The sequence below is a fragment of the Globicephala melas genome, chromosome 20 (assembly GCF_963455315.2).
Source record: "Globicephala melas chromosome 20, mGloMel1.2, whole genome shotgun sequence".
In the NCBI taxonomy this organism is placed as follows: Eukaryota; Metazoa; Chordata; class Mammalia; order Artiodactyla; family Delphinidae; genus Globicephala; species Globicephala melas.
In genome coordinates, this window is record NC_083333.1 from 35,647,463 (window position 1) to 35,660,165 (window position 12,703).

At 42.7% G+C, this 12,703-nt stretch overlaps 1 protein-coding gene across 2 annotated transcripts in view; it reads right to left on the reverse strand.

Annotated features, from left to right (window-relative positions):
- The window catches only part of MAP3K3 (mitogen-activated protein kinase kinase kinase 3), a 62,349-nt gene that overhangs the window by 35,023 nt on the left and 14,623 nt on the right, over positions 1-12,703 (reverse strand). For both annotated transcript variants that reach the window (XM_030843425.3, XM_030843422.3), the window contains one exon: positions 7,739-7,779. In XM_030843425.3, coding sequence (XP_030699285.1) covers positions 7,739-7,779 — 41 coding nt within the window. The remainder of the gene's footprint in view (positions 1-7,738; positions 7,780-12,703) is intronic.

A 12,703-nucleotide genomic window follows, 5' to 3' on the forward strand; every position in this document is an offset into this window, starting at 1 on the left:
ATTATCCTCAGAACTGACATTTCCTGCCATAGTCACAGGAATTCCCCTTGAGTTGGTTATATGCCTGATCAGTTTTTTCTTAACCAGTGACACATGTGTGCATGTAAGTAGCGTTGATATTGATGCTCTTCTAGAGAGACTCTCTAGGTCAGTTCAAAGAACAATTTCTATAAATAGATGGTAGAGTAAGAACATGTTCAAAGAGGTCTTAAAATGATTTGTCGTTAAATGTCACAGCAAAATTTACAAGTGGGGATAGATGAAACAAGGTTGGCAAAATGTCGATAATGTTGAAGTTGGGTGACAGGTCCTTGGGGGTTGAGTATCATATTCTATTTTTGTGTGTGCTTGAAATGTTTTTAATAAAAAGCTTTAATTAATGCATTAGGTTTAACTATATGATACTGGAGGTAGTCAACAATTTTTGCATATAAAAGTGGCAATTTTATATGGGACCAACCCAACACTCTAAAACTTAAATAATTAAAACAAAAATAAGCAAAGAGGGACTTCCCTGGTGACACAGTGGATACGATTCCACACTCCCAATGCAGGGGGCCTGGGTTCGATCCCTGGTCAGGGAACTAGATCTCACATGCCTTTTGCAACTAAGAGTTCGCATGCCACAACTAAGGAGCCCGCCTGCCGCAACTAAGACCCCACGCAACCAAATAAATATTTAAAAAAAATAAGCAAAGAGATAAACAGAAGAGAATATCAGAAACCCATATATATTATATATATATATATATACACATACATATATATATATATGTATAAAGAAAATACAGGATTGAAAAAAATATTAGAGCAGGGAAGGTCTTCCTAAGCATTGCATAAAATAGATAAGACAAAAAGGAAGAAGACAAGTTTGACAACAAAAATTTAAACTTTTGATGGGAAAATAAACCATCAACAAAGTTAAAAAGAGGGCTTCCCTGATGGCGCAGTGGTTGAGAATCTGCCTGCTAATGCAGGGGACACGGGTTCGAGCCCTGGTCTGGGAGGATCCCACATGCCGCGGAGCAACTAGGCCCGTGAGCCACAACTACTGAGCCTGTGTATCTGGAGCCTGTGCTCCGCAACAAGAGAGGCCGCGATAGTGAGAGGCCTGTGCACCGCGATGAAGAGTGGCCCCCGCTTGCCACAACTAGAGAAAGCCCTTGCACAGAAACAAAGACCCAACACAGCAAAAATAAATTAATTAATTAATAAACTCCTACCCCCAACATCTTCTTTAAAAAAAAAAAGTTAAAAAGAAATACCAAACTTGGAGAAAATACTTGCAAAAATCAATAAGAAAAAGACAGCCCAATAGAAACACAAGCAAAGGATATGATGAATGGCTAATAAACACATGAAAAGATGCTTAATGTGATAGGGGAAAATGTATATTAAAACCACCTTAATCTGTTAGCATGTCTAGACTTAGATGAAATCTGACTAGTGTGTGGCGGACTAGCAGCACTCAGCCATCAGCCTCTATAGTTCTTGCCCTCCTCCACACTGACAGGAAGAAGTGCGTGGTTCTCTCATATACTCCCTGCTCCCCCAGACTGGGAAGTGGTATAACCAGAGGAAGAAGCAATAAGCCACAGCAAAGAGGGATCTAAGCCATTTTTTAAAAAATTTATCTTATTGAAGTATAGTTAATTTTACAATGTTATATTAATTTCTCCTGTATAGTAAAATGATTCAGTTATACATATACATGCATTATTTTTCATATTCTTTTTCATTATGGTTTATCATAGGATATTGGATATAGTTCCCTGTGCTATACGGTAGGATCTTGTTTATCCATTCTATATATAATAGTTTGCATCTGCTAATCCCAAACTCCCAATCCATCCCTCCCCCACCCCCCTCCCCACTGGCAACCACAAGTCTGTTCTCTATGTCTGCGAGTCTGTTTCTGTTTCATAGACAAGTTCATTTGTGTCATATTTTAGATTCCACATATAAGTGATATCATCTGGTATTTGTCTTTCTCTTTTTTTAAAAGAAATTTATTTATTTATTTATTTTTGGCTGTGTTGGTTCTTCATTGCCACGTGCGGGCTTCCTCTAGTTGCGGTGATCAGGGGCTACTCTTCCTTGCAGTGCACGGGCTTCTCATTACGGTGGCTTCTCTTGTTGCAGAGCACAGGCTCCAGGAGCGCGGGCTTCAGTAGTTGTGGCACATGGGCTCAGCAGTTGTGGCTCACGGGCTCTAGAGCGCAGGCTCAGTAGTTGTGGTGCATGGGCTTAGTTGCTCCATAGCATGTGGGATCTTCCCAGACCAGGGCTCAAACCCATGTCCCCTGCATTGGCAGGCAGATTCTTAACCACTGTGCCACTAGGGAAGTCCTGTCTTTCTCTTTCTGACTTACTTCACTTAGTATGATAATCTTTAGTTCCATCCATGTTGCTGCAAATTGCATTATTTCGTTCTTTTTTATGGCTGAGTAGTATTCCATTGTATATATGTATCACATCCTCTTTGTCCATTCATCTGTCGATGGGCATTTAGGTTGTTTCCATGTCTTGGCTACTGTAAATAGTGCTGCTGTGAACACAGGGGTGCATGTATCTTTTGAATTATAGTTTTGTCTGGATATATGCCCAGGAGTGGGATTGCTGGATCATATGGCAACTTTACTTTTAGTTTTTTGAGGAATCTCCATACTGTTCTCCATAGTGGCTGCACCAATTTACATTCCCATCGACAGTGTAGGAGGGTTGCCTTTTCTCCACACCCTTTCCAGCATTAGTTATTTGTAGACTTTGTAATGATGGCCATTCTGACCAGTGTGAGGTGATACCTCATTGCAGTTCTGATTTGCACTTCTTTAACAGTTAGCGACGCTGAGCATCTTTTCATGTGCCTGCTGGCAACCTGTATGTCTTCTATGGAGAAATGTCTAACTAGGTCTTCTGCCCATTTTTCAATTGGGCTGTTTGTTTCTTTGTTATTGAGTTGTATGAGCTGTTTGTATATTTTGGAAATTAAGCCTTTGTCAGTTGCATCAATTTGCAAATATTTCCTCCCAGTCCACAGGATGTCTTTTCATTTTGTTTATGGTTTCCTTTGCTGTGCAAAAGCCTGTAAGTTTGATTAGGTCTCATTTGTTTATTTTTGCTTTTATTTCTCTTGCCTTGGCAGACTGACCTAAGAAAATAGTATGATTTATGTCAGAGAATGTTTTGCCTATGTTCTCTTCTAGGAGTTTTATGGTGTCGTGTATTATATTTAAGTCTTCAAGCCATTTCAAGTTTATTTTTGTGTATGGTGTAAGGGTGTGTTCTAACTTCACTGATTTACACGTGGCTGTCCAGCTTTCCCAACACCACTTGAAGAGACTCTCTTTTCTCCATTGTATATTCTTGCCCCCTTTGTCAAAGATTAATGGTAGGTAATGTGGGTTTATTGCTGGGCTCTCTACTGTGTGTTCCATTGATTCAAATGTCTGTTTTTGTGCCAATACCATACTGTTTTGATTACTGTAGCTTCGTAGTATTGCCTGAAGTCTGGGAGGGGTATGCCTCTGGCTTTGTTCTTTTTCCTCAGGATTGCTTTGGCAATTCTTAGCCTTTTATGATTCCACATAAATTTTAGGATTATTTGTTCTAGTTCTGTGAAAAATGTCATGGGTAATTTGATAGGTAAGCCATTGGATTTTAATGAAATCTGGCTGGCTGAAATCAGTGGGCACCATAAAAGCTGTTATCATCTAGAACTGCGCTGTTCAGTATGGTAGCCACTAGCCACATGTGGCTATTTAAATTCAAATTAAATTTTAGAATTGGCTCTTTCAGTCCCACTAGCCACATTGCAAGTGCTCACTAGATACATGTGGCAAGTGCCTAGTATACTGGAGAACTCAGCTATAAGTCGGCCCTCCATATCCACAGGTCCATATCTGCAGATCAAAAATATCTGAAAAAGGGCTTCCCTGGTGGCGCAGTGGTTGAGAGTCTGCCTGCCGATGCAGGGGACACGGGTTCGTGCCCCGGTCCGGGAAGATCCCACATGCCGTGGAGCGGCTGGGCCCGTGAGCCATGGCTGCTGAGCCTGTGCGTCCGGATCCTGTGCTCTGCAGCGGGAGAGGCCACAACAGTGAGAGGCCTGTGTACTGCAAAAAAAAAAAAAAAAAAAAAAAAAAAAAATCTGAAAAAAATTCCAGAAAGTTCCAAAGAGCAAAACTTGAATTTGCCACATGCTGGCAACTATTTACATGGCATTTACATTGTATTAGGTATTATAAGTAATCTAGAGATGATTTAAAGTATACACGAAGATGTACATAGGCTATATGCCAAGACTGCACCATTTTACCTAAGAGACTTGACCATCCAAGGAGTTTGGTATCCACAGGGGGTCCTGGAACCAATTCCCTCGGCTACCAAGGGATTACTATAGAACCTTTCCATTACAGCAGCAAGTTCTACTGAACAACATTGATAGGATATTACTATAAACCATAATCTATCCTTCACACAAAGCATAACATCTCAGGAAGATAATTTCTCTATAACTTTTCCTTCATCCATCACTACCTTTCATTTTTGGAAATTATACTGCTGAATGTATTAGCTTATATCTACCAGGAAATCCATCCATATTGTAATCCTTATTTTTCCCTCAAATCAACTGTCCCAAACAATAATTAGGTGCAATCTAGATATGGGTTATCTAGATATGAGTGTTTTCTGGATTCTTTTGAGAGAATACCTTTCTATTAATTCAAAAGGGGCCAGCCTTTTTTTTTTTAAATCAATTTTTTAAATTTATTTATTTTTTTGGCTGCATTGGGTCTTCGTTGCTGCGTGTGGGTTTTCTCTAGCTGTGGCAAGCAGGGGCTACTCTTCCTTGCGGTGCACAGGCCTCTCATTGCGGTGGCTTCTCTTGCTGTGGAGCATGGCTCCAGACCTACGGGCTTCAGCAGTTGCGGCATGTGGGCTCAGCAGTTGTGGCTCGCAGGCTCAGCCATTGTGGCTCACAGGCTCTAGAGCACAGGCTCAGTAGTTGTGGCACACAGGCTTAGTTGCTCTGCAGCATGTGGGATCTTCCTGGACCAGGGATCGAACCCATGTCCCGTGCCTTGGCAGGCAGATTCTTAACCACTGCACCACCAGGGAAGTCCCCGGGGCCAGCCTTTCTGAATAAAATACCAGGAGATCACTCAGATGTCTCTAGCACAGTTAGAAAAACATCAGGCTCAGAGATAAATTTTCCTGCATTTGGCCTGGTGATGAGCCATTCAAAACCCCCAAAAGCAGCCCAAAAGTCTGGTCAAGATCAGAAACCAGCACTCCCAGGTTTGGTAAGATCTAAGCTGCTGCTACCACCTTGAATAACAGACATTTTTAGGCCAGTACTTCAAAGAGGGGTCTAACACCCAGGACAACCATCCCCACCAGTGTTCAGACATGAAGGGAAGGAGATCCTAATCTACAGTCCTCTTCTGCCCTCCTGAGGCTAAGAGGGAGGAAGGGTAGAAGTCTGATGCCCACCCTTCCAAAGCAAAGGGAAAGTCAGCCCACCAGAATGGATACCTGGCAATGACGAATGGGAAAAGTCACTACTTCTTTCCTCTTTTCTGTAAATTCTTATTCTATAAGGGCCTACAACATTTAGGTACATACTGTCCATATTCCCTGTAAAAAGTAAAGAAAGCCCACAATAACACTTTCTACAAAATCCTAAGACATGAAATACACGAAACCAGAGCTGTCTGGCACAGAGCAGCTTGAACTTGGCTTCCCCGCACCGACTTTATAAAGTCCTCAATTCCACACACAGTACACAAACAGTGAAATGCCATGGCTCCCGAAAACAGCTCCATAAAAAGAGAGTGCAGTTTTCAAAACCTTGATACCAACACTGCCGCTTAGGGCTTCAAAAGCCTGACCACCTTAAATATTTGTGGTTTCGATCTGGCAGCATCTCTGAAACTAAACACATTCACTTTCTCAGTGTAAGTCCGCTCACTGTAACTGCACACCACTTAGGGAACAGGAATTCAGGAGCGTGTACTGTGTAATTAGGCTCCAACACAACTGAGCTTTTGATTTCCTATCTTCATACTTCTGAAAACTCTCTGCTGCTCCAAGTTTGGCAATCCCTCCAAAACCCAGTCAGGTCAGAAGTGTGAAAAGGAGCAACAATGAAGTGACAATTTAAGTTCCATGCTACTGGCAGGTCATAGGACAAACAGCTGGGGACAGAGCTCAGAAGACCTTCTTCCCTCCGGCCCTGGAACAGCCCTAGAATTCGCATGGCGGCAGCAGAACCCTGGCTCTGCAGACCACTCTTTGTACAATGTTTCCATCCGGCAACCTCTGACAACCTTGCAGACTTCCGAATGTATTTTTTTAAGGGAGAACAGCAGCCAAAGCTCTCCGGAGCTAGTTTCAAATTGGGCTGAAAGATGCCAGCAGTACAGAACTACCAGTACAAGAGCATTTGAAGGCACTAAGGTCCTCTGGTGGGACTCCTAAAGTAGGTGGATCTTATCCTGATGGGTATGCTCTTTGCCCCTCCAAATGCTCAAAGCAAAGGAAAAAGGGCGGGGCAGTTATCAATGGCAGAGAAAGGCAAAGAGGGGGAAAACAGGTACTGAAAAGCTTGCTTGGGCGCATGCTTGTGCCACATACATGCACACACAGGGTCTCAAATATCCCCTGACCAGAGTTCTGTAGGCTTTCTTAAAGGTTTTTCCTTAAAATAACTTGAGAAATTCAGTGGAGTCATTTTTCTCCACTGAGAACTTCTACCTTGACTTCCTACAAAAAACTAAATACTGACAATGGAGAAAAGGATACAAGGGTTTTGTAACATTACTTTCACTTCCCTAACAAGGTAAAATACAGAATGCAGACTGAAAACTCCCTTTCTATGTCCTCAAATGAACTGACATCTTTCACAACTGAGGGACTCGATGCAGCTTCCCATGACCTAGAGACATTTTAAACTTTTTTTTTCTTTTTCCGCTGAGTTGGGTCTTCATTGCTGCGCACGGGCTTCCTCTCATTGTAGCGAGCAGGGGCTACTCTTCGTTGTGGCGTGCGAGCTTCTCATTGCGGTGGCTTCTCTTGTTGCAGAGCACGGGCTCTAGGTGCGCAGGCTTCAGTAACTGCAGCTCACAGGCTCTAGAGCACAGGCTCAGCAGTTGCGGCACACAGACTTAGTTGCTCCGCAGCATGTGGGATCTTCCCAGACCAGGGCTCGAACCTGTGTCCCCTGCACTGGCAGGCGGATTCTTAACCACTGCGCCACCAGGGAAGTCCCAAGACATTTTAAAGAAAAACTTCCAATTCACCAACCTGACCCCTGATGTGGACAAAACCAGGGACACTCTACCGGGGATGGGAATGGTACCACGTAACAGGAGAATCCTCATCTCCCTCTGATACCCATGGCTGGCACAGTGTCAGTGTGTCTGGAAGCCATGACTCAGTAGAGCTGGGGTCCTGACTTCCTCCCCTAGCACAATGGTGGATCTCACAGTAGCAAAATAAGAGCAGAAGAGTAAAACATTAGCAGTTGAAACGGCTTCCAATTTTAAGACCAGAAACAAGGTTCAATCAGTAGGCCAAACCAAGGGTGAAACTTTCCCCTTTATGCCCTATCAACCCCATTCCCCAGCCAGTGACCCCACAGGAATCACTCCAGGGCAATGGCTTCCACAAGCTGAACACTTTCTAAGAAATGCAGCATACATGAACACAACCACTCATCAGAAGGCAGACTTACCGCCTCTCCCCGTTGTGCTCGAACTTGATCCTGACGTCACTCTGCCAAAGAAATGATAGACAGGTTAGCGGTTTCTCTGGTGTGTGTCATTCCTGCCCTTCCCAGGTAAGTCTCAGGCAGTCCTTTAGCAACCTTAGGCAGACATCCCTGATGGCTCCTGTTAGAGCTTCTCTACCCCGACAGGCATTCCTTTCAATGAGTTCTAACCCCAGCGGCAACAAAGTTCTTGGGACAAGATCCTTTGGTGGCTGCCCCAGCTCAGGTGCTCTGCTCTGACATATCATTTCTAAGTTCACACATTCTCTATTTCCACAACTGGCTCTGGAGTTTCTCCCACTATATCACCACCTCCTGGCCAGCACACCGTTCCTTCTGGGCTGATGTAACTAGACAGAAAAAGAAACCTTAATACTGATACTTCCTAGCTCTACGACCACAACCAAGTTACTTATCCTCTGTAAGTCTTAGTTTTTCCATCTGCAAAGTAAGGCTAAACATACCTAATTCACAGAGTTGCTATGAGAACTAAACGAGAAAATGTAAGTAAAATACCTAATACACAGTAGACATGCAATAAATGGTTGCTGCTGCTACTAATGATTTCCACAATCCTTTCAAGGCTGCCCTCAGTGGGAGTAAAGTGGCACTCTGGACAAATACCTTATAATTGTCCCCAGCTCTAGCCTAAATGGCCATCATGTGTACCCTATAAGCTCCAGGAGGACAGGGTTCATGTCTCTCGTTTCTGTAGCTCCAGTGATAAGCAAAGGTAATAGTATATATCTGTGCTTACAATATTTATTAAACGGATTGACTGAAGAATAGAGTTGGGCGTTAAGTGTCAGAAATTAAGACGAGGTAGGAGTGTTAGAATGTTAAGGAACAAATCAAGGAGGACGAGAGATACTGTAAAGGGCAAACAAACAATTTGAAGGAGTTAAAAATGACAGGAAAAGGGAGAAGATATTATAGAAGAAAAGAACAGGTACAGGGGAAAAAGAAAACTAAGATAGTCAGGAAACCAACAACTAATAGAGGGGGAGGTAAGAAAGTTCATGGTCAATGAATGAAAATTATACTGAGATTGACAAATTAAAAAACTGTGGCTTGGAGGAAAGAAGAGGGTTTCAGAGTATCTGAAGATGAAGAACACAGAGCAGACAGAAAAGATGACAGAAAAGGGAGAAAGCTGAAAGGTAGGGTGGGTGCACACAGGACTTCCTTTTCCCAAGAGATTGGGGGGCTAGAATTCCCTTCCAGTCAAATGAACTAGACTGGTGTTTCTAATTTACACTCTAAAACTTATTGAGGACCCCAAAAAGCTTTTGTTTATGTAGATTATATCTACTGATATTTGCCATGTTAGAAATTAAAATCGAGAAAATTTAGATTTTATTCATTTAAAAATAATTTAAAAACGTTATGTGTTAACATAAATACATTTTAATTAAAAAAACTTTAAAAAAGTGAAGTGAGAGAATGCCAGTCTCTTTAATGCATGGCTTAATAGGAGACAGCTGGATTCTCATATCAGTTTTTGCTTTCAAACTGTTGTGATAATACGTATTGTGTAGCCTCTGGAAAACTCTACTGTACATTCTTAAGAGTATGAGGGTATAAAGGGCAAGGAACATCTTAGTACTATTATGAAAATAGTTTTGACCTGATGGACCCTCGAAAGGTTCTTGAGAACTTCCTAGGGGTCCTAGAACACACCTTGAGAGTCAATGAATTAAAATATAAGAATACAGCCTCTAACTCACTATTTTAAAGACAGGGAAATGGAAGCTCAAAGAGCTTCATGACCCTGAAAAGCTCACATACTAAACAGTGGACAGCAAAGCTCCCCTGAGGAGTAGGCCTGTGATGTGACAACTTTTCAAAATACAGCCCTGATACAGTCCTTTCATCCTTTGATGTAACATATGGGCCACTTGATCCCATTACTAATAATATGACAACAGTTAACATTTACTGAGGATTTACTATATACTAAGCCTTGTTCTAAGCATGTTACATGTATCAATTAAACTAACCCTCACAACAGGTACTATTATTGTGTCTACTTTACAGGAGAACCTAATTTACAATGAAGTTAAACAAGTTCTCTCAAGATTATAATGCTTTAAAAGAAGCTCAGATATGGTATAACTTAAGTGTCACACAGGCAAGGGAGGTTTATTTTACTCACAGATGCAGGGCTTCAATGGGAGCACTGAAAGAAGGAAACTATCAAAGGATCTTTTGAGACCTTTTCAGAACTCATGGAGAAGATGGAGTAATAATAATGGAGCCAGCATCAGGAGACCAGGGTAGCGATCATGCAGGAAGCTATGGGGCCTGGGGAACCAGTAGGGGAGGCTCTAGCTGAGGCTGTGCGTAGGTGGAGATGGAGGAGGTGGCATGGAAAGGCAGTGTGCCCCCTCTGGTGTGCATTCCAGGTGAGAGAGACTGTGTGTGTATGTGTGCACATGCGCGTGTGAACATGAGCACACAAGCAGAAAGGTGAGGCACTGCTGCAGAGGAAGTTATCATGGGGCTTCAAGGTTTGCATGAGTGACAGCAGTGTTTTCACTGTCTTCTTTTTCTCCTTCCCCTGAACTACTAAGCAGCTCCCGTGGCAAGGCCTTCCGAAGCACAGTGCCTGCAACACGCTGCCGCATCTGACATGCTGTCTCCAGCTTCCCATGCTGTCTGGTTCCACAACTAGCTCTGGAGTATCCCAAGTGCTCACCGCAGTTTGCAGCCCTGTCTGTCCCTGCAGCTGGGTTACCACTCCTTTCACTTCCTCCTGCTCACAGCCCAGCACACCTTGGTGTAGCACTCATTATTATTATATTTTATTAATCGATTCTATTTTTAGAACAGCTTTAGAGTTACAGAAAAGTTGAGCAGATAGAGCAGAGTGTCCATATACCCTTCTCCCCCCTCCACCCCCAGTTTCCCCTATCAGTAACATTAGTATGGTACATTGCTTTTTGTTACAACTAATTAAACAATATTGATGTGCTAAATAAAGCCCATAGTTTATTCAGATTTCCCTTTTTTCCTGTTGATTAAAAAAAAATTATTCCTCTGTTGATTTTTATCTAATTTTTTATAGTAATAAAAAACACATAACATAAAAACACATAACAATAGCTCTCATTCTAAACTGGGACATTATATTTAGATGCACCTATGAAGGAATCCCCTCTGTCCCTTTGTGGGACTGAAGGAACTAAATTTATTTCATGATGGGCCACAATCCAAATACTATTCTACTTGAATTTAGTGAGAAAGGGAATTAAACTTTTGCCTCAAACCACAAATCACTCCCACTCAAGACTAACCTAGCCTGTGATTAGTAAGCAGTGTAAACAAAGATGCCTAGCCTTCTGAATCCCTTGTCTGATGTGGCTACAGCCTTTCCAGAGCAGGATGCAGGCTTCCATGTACCACATGGTGTGCCCAAATCTGCCAAGTTCCTAAATCTGAGTGACCCCTGTCAGGCTGACTAGAATAAGCCATGGATAAGGAAGTTCAGATACAGCTAACTAGATTCAATTCCTTCCTGCCCACCATCCTCCTTGCCCCTCCGAGGCATTTCGCACTGGTAGCGGCGTCCTCTGTCATAAGGTTCTCTCCTCTTGCCTCTGTGACTCTGTCCCAAGCCAGGGAACCTGCCACCACTCTAACCACTTCTGCTTCTTTGCTGGTTCCTCTTCCTCATGCCTTCTCACACCCCTCCCCCAACATGTAACTGTGCCTCAATGTTTGGACTTTTGGCCTCTGGATTTCTCTCCCTCTTCTCACATCTTCCCCTTGGCAGGAATTAAAAAATCAGGCAACCTATAAATAGAAGATTCCCAAATCTCTATGTCCAGCCCCAATTTCTCAAGCGAAACCTCATCTGTCTGCCACAGATATAAGGCAGATAAGTCATTGTTAGGAATGCAGCACTAGAGTCAAACTGTCTGGCTTCAAATCCTGGCTCTATAACCTCCTTGTTGTAACCTTGAACTAATCTCTCTGTGACTCAGTTTCCTCATCTGAAAAGTGAAAATAGTGACAGTATCTATCTCATGGAGTTATCAAAATACTTAAATGAAATAACTGGATAAAGATATGAGAAAAGTTCCTGACACATAATAAGTGCTCAAAAAATGGTAATACAGGTCCTTTAGCCAAAACCCTTGGGGCCGAAAGTGTCTCAGAAAGCACTTTTGGATTTAGAGAGGTAGTGGTACGTGTTCTGTATGTTAAGTGATGCCCCTCCAGGGGGAAGGTGTCTGGGCAGCACTCCACGGCACAGCAGAACGCTCACAGGCATTCCGTGCACCCCTCTGCGCTGCTTAGCCTCTCCTGAAGTTAGTTTGGGATTTTGTAACTACTTCTGACCAGCAGCTGGGAACAAAGTTGAGTTCTACACTCTCTTCCCTGGCAGCCACGTGTGCCAGGTCAATGGAGCCACCTTCAATCAGGGTCCTTAAGTGACTGTGGGGAACACTGTCCCCCCTTCCCTGTGCTGGCCGTATCTGTACAGTCACTAAGATTTAGGGTTTACCTGTTAAGAGCAAAAGCTAGTTTTTGTATTGAAAAGTATGAATATTCACAATTAGTCAAATAAATAAAGACTGTAAATGGCCCTGTGTCCATTCAGGCCAAGTTTTGTTGCCAAATGAATTTGCTGCAAATTTAAAAATAAAGAAATAAAATTTTAAAAACATCTTTTAGTTTGCAGTACTCTTTGGATTTTAGAGTTGCAGATAAGGGATTGTCTACCTGCAAAAGCAATATACACACATACCTCTCAGAGTATTTCACTGTAGTCGCAAACTCAACCTAGCCATGTGTGTCTGCATCAACTACCCTCCCGAACTAGTCCCCCTTCTCAGTGTTGCCATTTCTAATACTGGCTACAGGCTCAAACCTCTGAGTTCTGCTTGATTCTTTCCTTCTTTTCCCTTTCTCACAGCCAGACAG